Here is a 13,113-nt window from a genome sequence, read left to right as displayed (position 1 = left end):
ATTTGTATTTTGTAGGTATCAAATTGTTTCAAAATCTGATACTATATAACTCAAAAAAGCTATATTATTCCAAATTTATAATTGACTACGCTATCATAAAGAAAAGTTATATGCATTCATGCCATATTTCAAGAAAGACTTATGTAGATATTCTAATTATTCAGTACGCACTAACCTGCTTCACAGTTCTCGGGGCCGGGGCGGCGGCGGCCGGGACGCGGCGGCGAGGAGCTGGGTGAGGAAAGGAATGAAAGAGCCGACGAAGTGCACAAGTGTTTGGGTAGCCTGTGAAGGAATAAAAGATCCTTTGCCGAGTGCCAGATCACAGGCACTCGCAAAAGGGATCTTTGCCCAGTGCTAAAACTCGGCCACTCGGCAAAGAACCCTTTGTCGAGTGCCCGCTCACGGGCAGTCGGCAAAGTTTTCTATTTTTTTTATTTTTCAACGAATCAGCATGAACTGTTGAAATGTGACAACCTTTGCCGAGTGTCCACGAACTGGATACTCGGCAAAGACAATATTTGCCGAGCGCTATTCCGTGACACTCGGCAAAATATATTTATTTATTTTTCCTTTTTTCACCCAAACTTTTTCTGTTGTGATTCTAGATTATCTTGAACTATATATGCAAGTTTGGCACGTTACTCGAATTATTTGCTATATTTAGTCAATTTATTTTATTTGATTGAATTTCTTGGAATAATTCAAATTTGAATTGCAAGTTATTCAAAGAGTGGAAAAAAATGAATCGAAAAATGATATTCATATTATTGAGCCTACTTCGACACCTTATCCATGAACAGATAAGAATTTCAAACATCTCATGTTCACGAAGCATGACCACAAACTTGGGGTCTGGTTGTTTTTAAATTGTATAAAAAGCAAATTTGGTCAGAAAATCATGAAACTTGCCCAGATGTCATGATATCATATGTGGAGGCTGTGATAAAAAATTTGATAAAGTTTCGTGAAAGTTGTAACATACGATACTTACAAACCGAAACATGTCCAAATAAGTTTCATAATTTCATGTGAAGGCCAACTAGGTGTTAAGCATCGTAACTGACAAACTTTTACGAAACCTAGCCAAATTTTTATCACAGCCTCCACATATGATATCCTTACATCTGGGCAAGTTTCATGATTTTCTGACCAAATTTGCTTTTTATACAATTTAAAAACAACCGGATCCCAAGTTTGTGGTCATGCTTGGTGAATATGAGATGTTTGAAATTCTTGTCTGTTCATGGATATGGTGTTGAAGTAGGCTCAATAATATAAATATCATTTTTTGATTCATTTATTTTCACTCTTTGAATGACTTGCAATTCAAATTTGAATTATTCCAAGAAATTCAATCAAATAAAATAAATTGACTAAATATAGCAAACAATTCGAGTAATGTGCCAAACTTGCATATGTAGTTCAAGATAATCTAGAATCACAACAGAAAAAGTTTGGGTGGAAAAAGAAAAAAATAGATATGTTTTGCTGAGTGCTCAGAAAAAGCGCTCGGCAAATCACACATTTGCCGAGTGTCCGTGATACCGACACTGGCAAAGCTAACGGCCGTTTGTTGTCGTTCGCAGCTGATGGAGCTTTGCCGAGTATCTGTCTTTGCCAAGCGTAGGGCACTAGGCAAAATAGATTTTGCCTAGTGTTATTATTTGCCGAGCGCTTGACACTCGGCAAATCTATTGTTCGCCGAGTGTTTCTTTTTGCCGAGTGCGGCACTCGGCAAAGGTCTTATTCATCGAGTGCCCGACGAAATAGTCTCGGCGAAAATTTTTGCACTCGGCAAAGGTGCGGTCTCCAGTAGTAATGATAGCACTTGGTAATCTGGTCAGTGAAGAACTGCATGCCAAACTGATCAGCTCGAGAAGCCTTTTTTTTTTCCTTTCCTACCGCGCCAAGCCGCCAATTCAGAGGCATAGCTAGTCTGAATCCAGTCGCCTCGAAAGAGGGTAAAATTCGAGCTTCCTTCAGTTCATCCACCCCTGCTTTCGTTCCTCTCGCGATCATTCGCATCACAAACTCACTCTTTCTCTCTCTCTCTCTCTCTCTCTCTCTCTCTCTCTCTCTCTCTCTCTCTCTCTCTCTCTCTCTCTCTCATCAAGCGCCTTTCGCCTCGCAGGGTGCAGGCTGCCCTCGCGCAATATAATTCTGTTCTCTCCCCCTTTACTGCCGCTTCTCACTCCTCGATCGCCGCCATCATCACCGCCATCCCTCCTCCCCTCCACGCCTGCTCCCTCTCTCTTCGCTTCTCGTCTACTTAAGTGCCACTCGCGCAACCCTACCGTGCTTCTTTCTTGCTTGCTGCCACCGCCACGCCACTGCCATCGATCGATCACTCCACCACACTATTTTCCTCGGCTAGTTAATTGATGGGGCTCGAGCTCGAGCTGCTGCCCAGCCAGCTCCCGCCGATACGGACAGTGGCGGCGGCGGCGAGTCTGGGCGACGGCGGCGACAATGCCGTGATTGATGGGTTCTCCACGCCGACGCTGGCGGCTAGCGTGCTTCCGGCGCCGTTGGTGTGCCCGCCGGCGCCGAGGAAGCCGAGGCCGGCACCGGCAGCCAGGATAAGGAAGCTGCAGCGCCGCGGCCATCGCTGCGGACCGGCTGCACTGCGACCCGCGCCTGTGCGGTGGATTATTTCCGTGCCCCAGGACGTCCTCGCCGCGGTGTTCGTCGCCCGGCCCGCCGCGTCGGTGCCGTGCCCGACGACGTCGCCGCCAGCAAGCAAGAAGATCCGCGTGCACGTCGTGGGCTGACGGACGCGCGGAGCTTCCTTTATCGCAGCTGCATTGTTCGAGTAGTACTATAGGTGCACATGCAGATGCATTGAGGTCGTCCATGGCGCCCTGGCTATAGCACTGCCCATGCAGTTCTTGGCTCGCCAGGGAGAGCTGAAGCGATGACCACAGCATGCATGTCTAGTTTAGCTTAGCATGCAGCTACTCTAGCTTATTATTAGCTCACTTCAATTCAGTCTAGTTTAAGTTGGGGTTTGAATGACCACACAATTGTATATGTATTGTTGCTGACCCAACTTCTGGCTCCTACTAAAGCTAGTAGTTCATCAAGTTCATGATGATATTTGATAAGAGATGGACTTAGAGACATATGATTCTGCTGTGTATTGGCTCTCCTAGTCATCATTCTGTGATTAGTTGAATTCATTTCTTGCTATGACACGTTACTTCTGTGACATGGTTCTTGAGCCTTGAGCTTATTGCAAGGCCAGGTATAGTAATTTAAGTTTTTTTATAAAAAAACCAAGTCAAGGCCATTAATTTTGAGATCAACCAACTGAAATCTCTTGTGTTTTGTGTTGACAGATTTATTGACTCTTGTGTCTCTCTTCTAAGTTTTAATAAAGTTGATTAGTCCATATCAATTAAGCATGATGGTATCAATTAAGCATGATGGTTTAGTTTCTAGATGAGAGAGAAGAGGAGGGAACAAGGAAGAATTTGCAGGTAATGGCTGGAGAGGGAAGGGGCCTGGCAGAGCTTCCAAAGGGTGTCCTCTTGCCAATTGCCATGGTCCTTTTGATACCTAAAAAGGGATGCATGCATGAGCAGGGGCAGGGCAATTCACAGAGGGGGCAGGAGAATAGATCTGGAGAGAAAAGGCGGTTAATGCCACTCAGATCTGAATTCCGTGGGCCCACTTCTGCAGGGGATTCAATGATTCTGTCTGTGCTCTACTGCTAGTGCTGCTGCTGCTGCATTTTCTGGAAAAAGCATCTGGCAGAAAGTTCAGCTTGGTTGGTAGTGAAAGTCCATCATATATACGTGTTCATTTTGTAAAACCTAAGAAAGTTTGTGGCAAATAAAAAGCACAGATGGTAAGTTGTAGGTGTAGCATTGCATCACCCTCCAAATACTTGGAGAAGTTAAACTGAAGTAGAGTACGAGCCATACAAAATTCCACCCTCTACATTACTGTTCGATTACGGCATTTCTAGTTGCTAATTTTATCAATAACTAGCAATTTTTTTTTTGGAGAGATGCACATCTTGTGTATTAAAGGTATGTAGAATAAAGTTTACACGCGTCTCAAGATCGACAGCTGACTACGTACCCAGTACTCGCACAATAAGCAGCTCATGCATATAGAAACAAAAGTATTTTGTATGCGAGCACGCGTGTTGCCAAATGCCAAAGGACATTCTCGAAAGTAAGTTTGGACCTAGATGTATACAATGCTGTACGTTCCGATCCGCAGCACCAGTGTTCGAAGCATAGGATGCTTTCCTTTTGAAAAGAAATGGATAATAAAGTGTATACGGTAGCCCATTTTTGCTAAAGTTTCAAGAGAAAATTTTCTTCTAGAAAGATAGATCACTGACACGTACTGATCGGTGCTCCGTGCTTACTTGCAGTGAAGTTAGTTTCACGACACGCCCTTTCATCAGCAGCACAAAATGGGTACTCGTACCATTTCCTGAGCTGTCAGAGCTAGTGACAGCAGTGCCTCTGGCTCCATGCAGGTGGAAGTGACTGTCCATGGCTACATGAATGAGATCGACGATCTCCATGGATCGACGGCAGGCATAATGGCCGGTGCAGCTACGTGATAAATGATGTTCCTCCTCCACCTCGAGGCTGCGCTGCACCTTCTTCTCCCTCTGCACATTGCTTAGTGGTGGGGCACACGTACTACTACGTGGATCCACACATATTTATATGTGTACTAAATATTTTTTTTCCATGGCCAGCAACAAGGACGTACTGATAATATTGGACAGAGACTGGTGTATCCATGCACGTATGTCCCCCACCATTGCATGCGTAATGTTTATATACTGCGAAACATTTACGCCTTTGGGTAATAAGTAAAAGGCAATTCTCTTTTCGGCCTAGGCCCCTTTTCTTACCGGCTCCTGTCAACCTCTTTTTCTTGGCCACAAAAGAGAGAGCTCGCTTTTTAATTATGCCCTTCCCCACCTTGTAACTCCAATAATGACGACGCTGGCATCTGTTTCCTCCCTCCACGCACAAAGGAGGTGCCAGTTAGTACTACGGCGAAGATGAGAATTCAACCCCCAGAAGCCAGAGGCTTGTGTGAGGCATGGAAGCTGGAAAATGGAACTTCCTATACCCTCTACTGGCTACGTCATGTAGTAGGACGCACTTTGAGCGTAGTGGTCTAGTGGGAGTCAACAATTGCTGCGCATCATGGCGCAAATGAAGGGCCTAACTGAAGAGGCTTTCCATGCGTGCCCTTTGAAGCTTGAGTGTGTGTATGAAAAATCACAGATGGCTATACGAGTAGCATTTCATTAGCAAAGACCTCACAAAAGTGTCGACCTGATTTCTCGTGGGCTGGAGACACGCCCAGCCACTCCGCCCGACTCTAAGCTTCTTCAGTGTGCGACTGGGCTATATAGCTGAGCCCAGAAACGAATGAACCACCAATGCTTTGGGCTATGTGATTGTGCGCAGAAACAGATGAAGAAAATGAACCACCAATTCCTTCGAAAGCAAAGGTCACACGGCCCAACATAAGCCCATCATCAGTCGCCCCGGCCCGTCGTCGATGCAGCCGAGGTTGACCAAATCTAAATCCGCGAGCCCCAGCAGCGGAATTGCGTAGCGTAAAGCGACCCACCCGAGGCTCTCTCTCTCTCTCTCTCTCTCTCCCCTCCCCAAAGTCGCAGGCCTTCCTTTCCTACCCGTGCTCGCCACCGCTTTCATTTTTCGCAGCCGGACTCATCCAGCCCCGCCCGCAACCTAAACAACACAGCTCCAGAACCTTCGCTCCCCGCCCAGCCTAGGGTTTCGCGCGCCGGCCGGGGGCATGGCGTACGTGGACCACACCTTCTCCATCTCCGACGAGGACGACCTCATCGGCGGCGCCGTCGGGGGCCCGCGCGGGGCGCCCGTCAAGGAGATCGCCTTCGCCGCCGCGCTCCTCGCCTTCGGGGCGCTCGGCGCCGTCGGGGGCCTGTTCATGGCCGCCAACCAGGTCGGAGGGGACCGCGCGCACGGTGAGTCTCAGGCCGCCGCGCCCCCCTTTGCTCTTCCGCTCCCCACTTCTCTCTCGTCTCGATGCGAGCAGCTTAGGTTTCCTTCCTCCGTGCACCCGTGAGGTGCTTGATGTGCCTGGAATTCGCTTGATTGTTACCAGATCTCTGGGGGATTTTAGCTTAAGTGTTTAATTTAAGTGCCTCGGGTTCAAGAAATTGGCTTAGTTTACTACAGTCGGGTTGCTCGCCATTAGTGGTCTTTGTGTTTCTGGTGCCAATTCAACAGAGTAATTTGATCGTTTCTGTCCCTAGCTTGCGCAAGTACGGTGAGGATACAGGACAAAGAGATAATGTTTTGATTAGTTTCCTAGTTATTTACTATCCATTAGGATACTACCGATTTGGTTGGATGCTTACATCTGGGGGGTAGGTGCCATGCCTTAGTTGACTGGATGGCAATTGGGTGAACTGTTATGTGTCCACTGTAGGAAAATGCAGGTGCTTATCTACCTATCAGGTTCTGAAATTATTTGTATTAGAAGCTACACGAGGTTTAGATTACATATATATAACAAGCCATCTCCGGATCAAGTGCTTTTGAACCTGTAGTCAAATGATCCATAAAACAAATTGTTGAAGCAACAAAGATTTAATGGTATGGTTTCATATGGATGCACTTATGTGAAATTTATTGACAATAATTGAGAGCTATAGACATTGCTTATGTTTGCCTCTAGTATGCGCAAATGTAGGTTTTGAGTTCATCCTAGGAATCTGATGCATCATATATCTATAATTGTAACAAGTCGTGATGTATGTGTGGAAACTCGAGAGTTTGCCTTCTGATGCAATGTGAACTGTTTCAGTAGCTTTCATGGGACAACAGTCATGAACTTCATCAATCTAGATATGTTTTGCTTGAATGCCAGGGCTTGTTCTTCGTTTACCTAAACTGACTGTTTTTTCTTTCTTGGAATAGGAATCTTCTTTATGATTCTAGGTATTGTGATGTTCATCCCTGGGTTCTACTACACACGAATCGCGTACTATGCATACAAAGGTTACAAGGGCTTTTCATTTTCAAACATCCCGCCCATCTGAAGTAGTGTCACTGGCTTGGAGTTTAGATCAAAACTCGTCCTGTGACCCTGCAGATAGTGTAGTGTATCCGCCCTTGTGTTACATGTTGTGTCAATTTCCTCTCAACCTTGTACTGGAATGAACCGGTGGACGTGTACAGATAAATATGGAATGTTGTGTGATCATGTCAAATTACTTCAGTATGATGCTTTTCCATTTAACAACACTTATGTCGATTACATGAAATTTTCACAAGATTTCATAGTGACATCAACATTCACAATTCAAATTATGACCATATTCATTTCATATTTATCCAAGTTTCAGCTTATTTATGCTATCTCCAACATTAGAATAATTGACTATTTGCTATCCTTGCGTGGTAAGTGGAAACAAATTTGTATCATCGTGGAGTGAGCGTGTGGTTATACACGGTGACAATTAAGAGCCTGAATGGTTTGATTCTAAAATTTGCCTTGCCAAAACTAAGGCAGACTAAAATATTGGCAAGAGTTTTTTGCCAAAATCTTGGCAAGTGCTTTAAGAGTTTTTTTGCCAAAATTTTGTCAAAGTGCTTTGTGAGGTGGCCTACTTTTTTTAGATTCCAACCAAAACTTTAGCAAGGCAAAGTTAGGAACCAAACCAATCAGGCTCTAAATGACCCTACATTCTGTCCATTCTTTCACCACTGTATTTTATCTGTTTAACATTCCGTCCAGTCTCACGACTGTGGTTCATCTGCTAACTAATTCAGTCATGGGAAGAGCCTACGAGAATGAAGTCACCTCGAATAAAAAACTACTGGGGCAAAATCAGGAGAACACCACAAATCAGAACAGAGCTGCCACAAATAGGGGGAAAATCAAAATAGAGCTGTCAACAAAAAGAGACGCTGCAATGGAAACTGTTGCCGCATTTAATTTGGATGAGGCAATCGAAACTATGGCCCCACCCAATCGTGTATGGGCGTTTATCTGGGCACCTTGCAAAGGGCGTTTCGTCCATGGTGAAAGAAGACGGCACCCGTTCGTCTAACAATGCCGTCCCAGTAACAAACCCTGCAGTCCAGCACAAAGATCATATCCAAATCCGGATGCGCTCTCACAAGCGAACCAAAAAAATTGGTTTTTAACAATAAAATTGATCATTTGGGCGAGTTTTTATGTCGCGGTGTCACCAGGTATTGTGGCTTGGAACTAAGAAGATGGATCTCCAAACAGTCTTTTCCTGGCATCAATCTGGGCTCCATGCGGCAGTCAGGACGCCATCGAACGGCGCCTGCTGTTGACTCATAATATAGAGCCTGATCTCTCGCACTCAAATCGTGAGCGGAAAAAATCAGAGAGGAATGAATCTTCCTACCGAGAAAGACAAGCAAATTTCATGAAGAACAAATCGAACAAACTCGATAGCAATATACCAGAAACTAGATCCGAAAGAGAGAGCAACAGGAGAGAAGAAAAATGAAGAGAAATTCAGCTATGACGAGGCGTAGCAGATGCGGCGGCGGCGGAGAAAATAAGAATGGTGGGTTTAGGGTTCGTGGAGCCAGCCCTCTGTCTTATAGATGGCTGCCAGCTGCCAGCGAAAACAACCTGCGACACGTTTCACGGGCCGTGGATGGTGCTGAGTCAACATGGGCCTCTTGTCACGAGCAGTTGGGCACAATTGAGGCCCAATAGCAAGGCGGATGGCCAGCAAAGGTGTGGGCTTGTGTGTCTTTAGAGGCCCAATTTTGCATACATTTTATAGACACGATTGAAAAGTCTCTGACCTCTTTTGCTTTGGATTCTCCATGGCCAAAAATCAAAATCTACATCGGCACAAAGTCGGCTAATGGTGAATTTTGTGTTAGCACTTGACACGCAGAAAAAAAAAAGCAGTGGAATCCTGCGGTAGGATTGTTCGATTCATCGGTTCATACTGCAAAACACACAGGAAGAGATTTTGCTAGTGGGTAAACATGACACGTCTTGAAGGTAGTAGCTTCTAAGCTAAGAAGCCTAAAGACTAATCATGTATGCACAAACGTTGCCATTACTCACCAACTGATGTTTTGCTTGTTGATGTGCCAGAAAGGTGGTGACAACTGACAAGCCTACTGATAGAACATTCCACACGCAATCATATAAACAATAATTTTTCGTGCTAGCATGCATCACTGCCTCCTGCCGCCGACTCGTTAGGCTCGAAGAATATTACCATGGCATAACAAAAGTTGGATGTCGGAGCAGGCCAAAACACCTAGGTCTTAATTGGTTTGCTTTCCCCTAAAAATATTTCAACTTGTTATTAGCTTCAAGTACTATTTAAAGATTGTGGTTCCTAATAAGCTAAGGTAAAAATATATATAGAATCGCACCATGTCAAATCATATATTATTCTAAATAGTAGCCATAGTGATGGGAGAACTCTTAAAGCAAACATTCATCGTATCAAAGGACGACGTATGTTTTTTCTAGCAAGCAAATGCTACTTACGCAGAACATCATTACACGAACACTTATTACCTAATCCTTTTGAAACACAAAATGAAAAAATGCATGTAAACTTAACATTGAGGTAACTGAAGATCACTAACGTTTCACCAGAAGAAAAAAGATCACTAACCATTTGATACAAAAAAGAAATGAACCCAACTATACTCTGCCATATTACTGCTGCACTATGCACATCCTTTCCAATCTTTTGCCCTTATTCCCAGAGTCTTACTGCTATCAGAATTGGATTTCTTGGAGACACCATAGCACAACTTGATTGTCAAAAATTATGGCCAATCTCATGGGTGAATTAAAACCTAGGAAGGCTAGTGAAGTAAAACCTAGCTTATTAGTGTACCTTGGTGAACTATACCTGGGATGGCTGGTGATCCTTTCCTACCTAGTGTCCTTTAATTTAGGATTTGTTACTGCCACAGCTTTGTATGTGTCGTGCCTCCGAATTGATCAATCATACATCTGTGCCTTCATTTATACAAGAATCAGAAATCAGTCTCAAAGTCACAAAGGTATGTGAAAAAGGAGACAATAGCTATACCATCAGGACCACTACACTACACGAATGTGATTCTGGAAAACAACAATATACTATTGAACATTGAATCAGTTTGCCATTGGAAAGAATAATGCACACTCTGAATTCAATAGCCCTTTTCATGATATAAGACGGGTATAATAATGGCTTTGAATCATCACCCTGATATGTCAAGAATGCTATCGGTCTTGAGGATGCTAAACCCAAGAATTGTATGCTAACCTATGGTTAGTGCTACTTAGCTAGTAAATTTCCCCACATTGTCGCTAATTCAGAGTTGGACGAATTCGAATTCAGAGCTGCACGGATTCAGAGCATCTGGGTGGGAAATAAAGTGCTACAAGATTAAGGCCAGTTACAAGCATGCCGTAGTATCTGCAGGTACTACTCCAAAGCCAGCGACATAGACCACGCGCCATGCACGATGGCGGCGTGTGCAGAGGCTCGACAGAATATAGTATGTGGTACTGCTTTATACGGTAATTGGCTAAACTAACATAGACGACAACAAACTCATCTTCGGTTTGACCAGTTACCAGAGATGGTGAGAGGCAGAGTGGTGGCTGGTGCTACGGTTGTTCACATGGATCGGGGGAGAGTGCGCTGGGAAAGGACGTGTGGCTACAGATTCGATGTCCTGACTTCTGAATAAATCTCGATCTAAAATATACAAAACTAGAAAATTGAATATCGATTCAGAGATCCATTGGAATAGTGCCACGATGCATTATCAGTAAACAGAATGCAGAAAATAGAATAACTGAAACAAAATGCTGAAGAAATTCATTAGTTTTTTCTATACTGCTCAACTCAGTAATTGAACAGCAAATAGTATGCGCATTCCCTTTTGTTTGAACCTAGCAACATATGATCGGTGTGTTTACTTCCGATCCAGAGTTGCACCAAGACTATAAGCGTAGTACCTACACTTAACTACTTGGGAACTACCCGTAAAAAAAATTAACTACTTGGGAACAACCTGAGAAAAATGTAAGAGGAATCAAGATAATAATATAGACATGCAAATTGTACACACATAAACAATGACAAACTGAGAAAGTTCAGTGGATAGGAGTATATTTGTAGAGCTAATGGCAAGTCTTCTCAGAAGGCAAATAGAAAAGCAAGATGGGGATGAATGCACACTTGCTACCACACATACAAAAGTGCATATATGGCTTGGATAGATGGGAAGGGGAAGGGGGCAAGGGGCAGGTTGGTGGGATCAGAATATGAGAAATCAGCGTGACTCACCTGCGTTGTGCTTGGGGATGGATCGGCTGCCGCTGTGGACTTGGCAGTCGCGATGCTGTCCTTTCGCGACTCCATGGCTTTGATGCCCTAGGGCAATGGGTGAATGAAGCATCTGATCGGAGAGGAAGTTGCAGAGCGAGATCTTCAGTGGCAGGCCAGGACACACTGTGATTCATCTTTCAACAAACACGAAATAAACTACAGCAAGCCACATATTTACATATTATGGACAGCACTAAGTAGCAAGTTGAAGCAGATTGATAGGGACTTAGGGGAATAAAAGTAGATCAGCCAGCAAGTAATATCAAGTTTTTGTCAGCATCCAGAGAAAAACAGTAGCTAGAACAAGACCCTGCAACAGATAATATTGCACAAAAATAAGGGATGTTAGTAAGAGATGTGTGCATAAGGTACTGTAACAATGGATTGCCTAGGTGGTTCAACAATTGAGTGCGTTTAGATAACCAGAATATTTCTCTTATAGGAAGAGTTTTCAAACTGCGGGTGTGCAACAGAGCAGAGGTATCTTACAGCTTCCTTCTGATTACGCTTGATCTCTTTCCCGTTCTGCAAGCAAAGGCCTAGGTTGTATTGAGCACGAGCATTGCCTGCTGATGCAGATGGATAAAACCATCGGATGGCTTGCTCAGCCTTAGGTGGATCAGCTGCAGAAATATTTGGCAGCAATATCAGGTGCAATTCCTTGGAACAAACAAGACAATTGGTTGCTAACAAAGGAATAACAAGCTTGAGTAAGCTTGAGTTGGGCCTAAACAATGAATCGCAAGAGACAAATGCGACAGAGCACAGACAAAGCTTCATTCCCCTAAAATATTGAATGATTCCAACTGCTCTGGGAACAAAACTGATAATGCGCATTGAATACAAGACAATTGTAAACAAGCCATATCCGCCCTGAATTCCAAATCTTTCAACAACCACCGAGAACAAGTCTCCAAGAGAAAGCTAATTACACTGAGCCAAATCCACGGTACCTTCAAGGTATGAGACCCCAAGGTTGCACATCCCGACAGGGTGCCCAGGCTCCGCCGCGCTCCAGTAGTACTCCGCGGCCTCCTCCCGCTACCCCTCCTCCCAGCCCATCAGCCCGGCGTCCACCATCACCGCCGCGGAGCCCAGCCTCGCCACCTGCCGGAACAGTCCCAGCGCGCGATGCCTCTCCGTCTCGATACGCCCTCCGCCCCCGCCCCCGCCCCCGCCCCCGCGAGCGGCGGCTCCCACCACGGGGCCGCGCTTGACGCGACGGCCGAACGCGTGCAGCGCCACGGCCTCCCGGAGCGGCCGCAGCGCGTCCCGCCACGCGCGGCTGCCTGCCGCGACGTCGGAGGTGCACGAGGGCGCGAGCGCACGGTGCACGAGCTCTGGCGGTAGCGCGGAGAAAACTCCTACCCGGCACCTTCAGGATTGGTGCGTGATGCAGCGTCGATCCGCGAGGCATCGTGGCCCGGCGGCGGCCGTTCCGCATCCCGCGCGGCAGCATCCCGCGCTGCGGAGACGGGCCGGACGGCGCGCGGCACCACACGACAGGGACGGCCCGGGTGCCGCTCCGCGCGTCGTTGACCTGAAGCGCGCTGGGCGGCGCTCAGGGCGCGCGCCGAGGAGACTGGTGTGGGGGAGGCGACCGCGCGCAACGGGGATCCTGGAGTCGGACGTGGTATCGCAGCTGCTCTGCTGCGCGGCGGCTAGGGTTAGGGTTTCGGGAACCAGCGAGCACGCCTCCAAACCCGCCGCCCCCTTCACCTGCGGAG

At 45.9% G+C, this 13,113-nt stretch overlaps 1 protein-coding gene and 1 pseudogene across 1 annotated transcript; one reads left to right on the top strand and one right to left on the bottom strand.

The window, feature by feature from the left end:
* Positions 1-5,671: 5,671 nt before the first annotated feature.
* On the top strand, positions 5,672-7,312 carry LOC112890765 (transmembrane protein 230-like). Its single transcript, XM_025957624.1, has 2 exons — positions 5,672-5,998; positions 6,957-7,312. The coding sequence occupies exons 1-2, from the start codon at positions 5,809-5,811 to the stop codon at positions 7,076-7,078; spliced, it is 312 nt and encodes a 103-aa protein (XP_025813409.1). The 5' UTR covers positions 5,672-5,808; the 3' UTR covers positions 7,079-7,312.
* A 2,096-nt stretch (positions 7,313-9,408) lies between these two features.
* On the bottom strand, positions 9,409-12,763 carry LOC112884929 (annotated as a pseudogene).
* Positions 12,764-13,113: the final 350 nt, after the last annotated feature.

Source organism: Panicum hallii, chromosome 1 (assembly GCF_002211085.1).
Source record: "Panicum hallii strain FIL2 chromosome 1, PHallii_v3.1, whole genome shotgun sequence".
Taxonomy (NCBI): Eukaryota; Viridiplantae; Streptophyta; class Magnoliopsida; order Poales; family Poaceae; genus Panicum; species Panicum hallii.
Note: the sequence above shows the minus strand (reverse complement) of the source record. Positions and strands in the feature narration are given on the sequence as shown.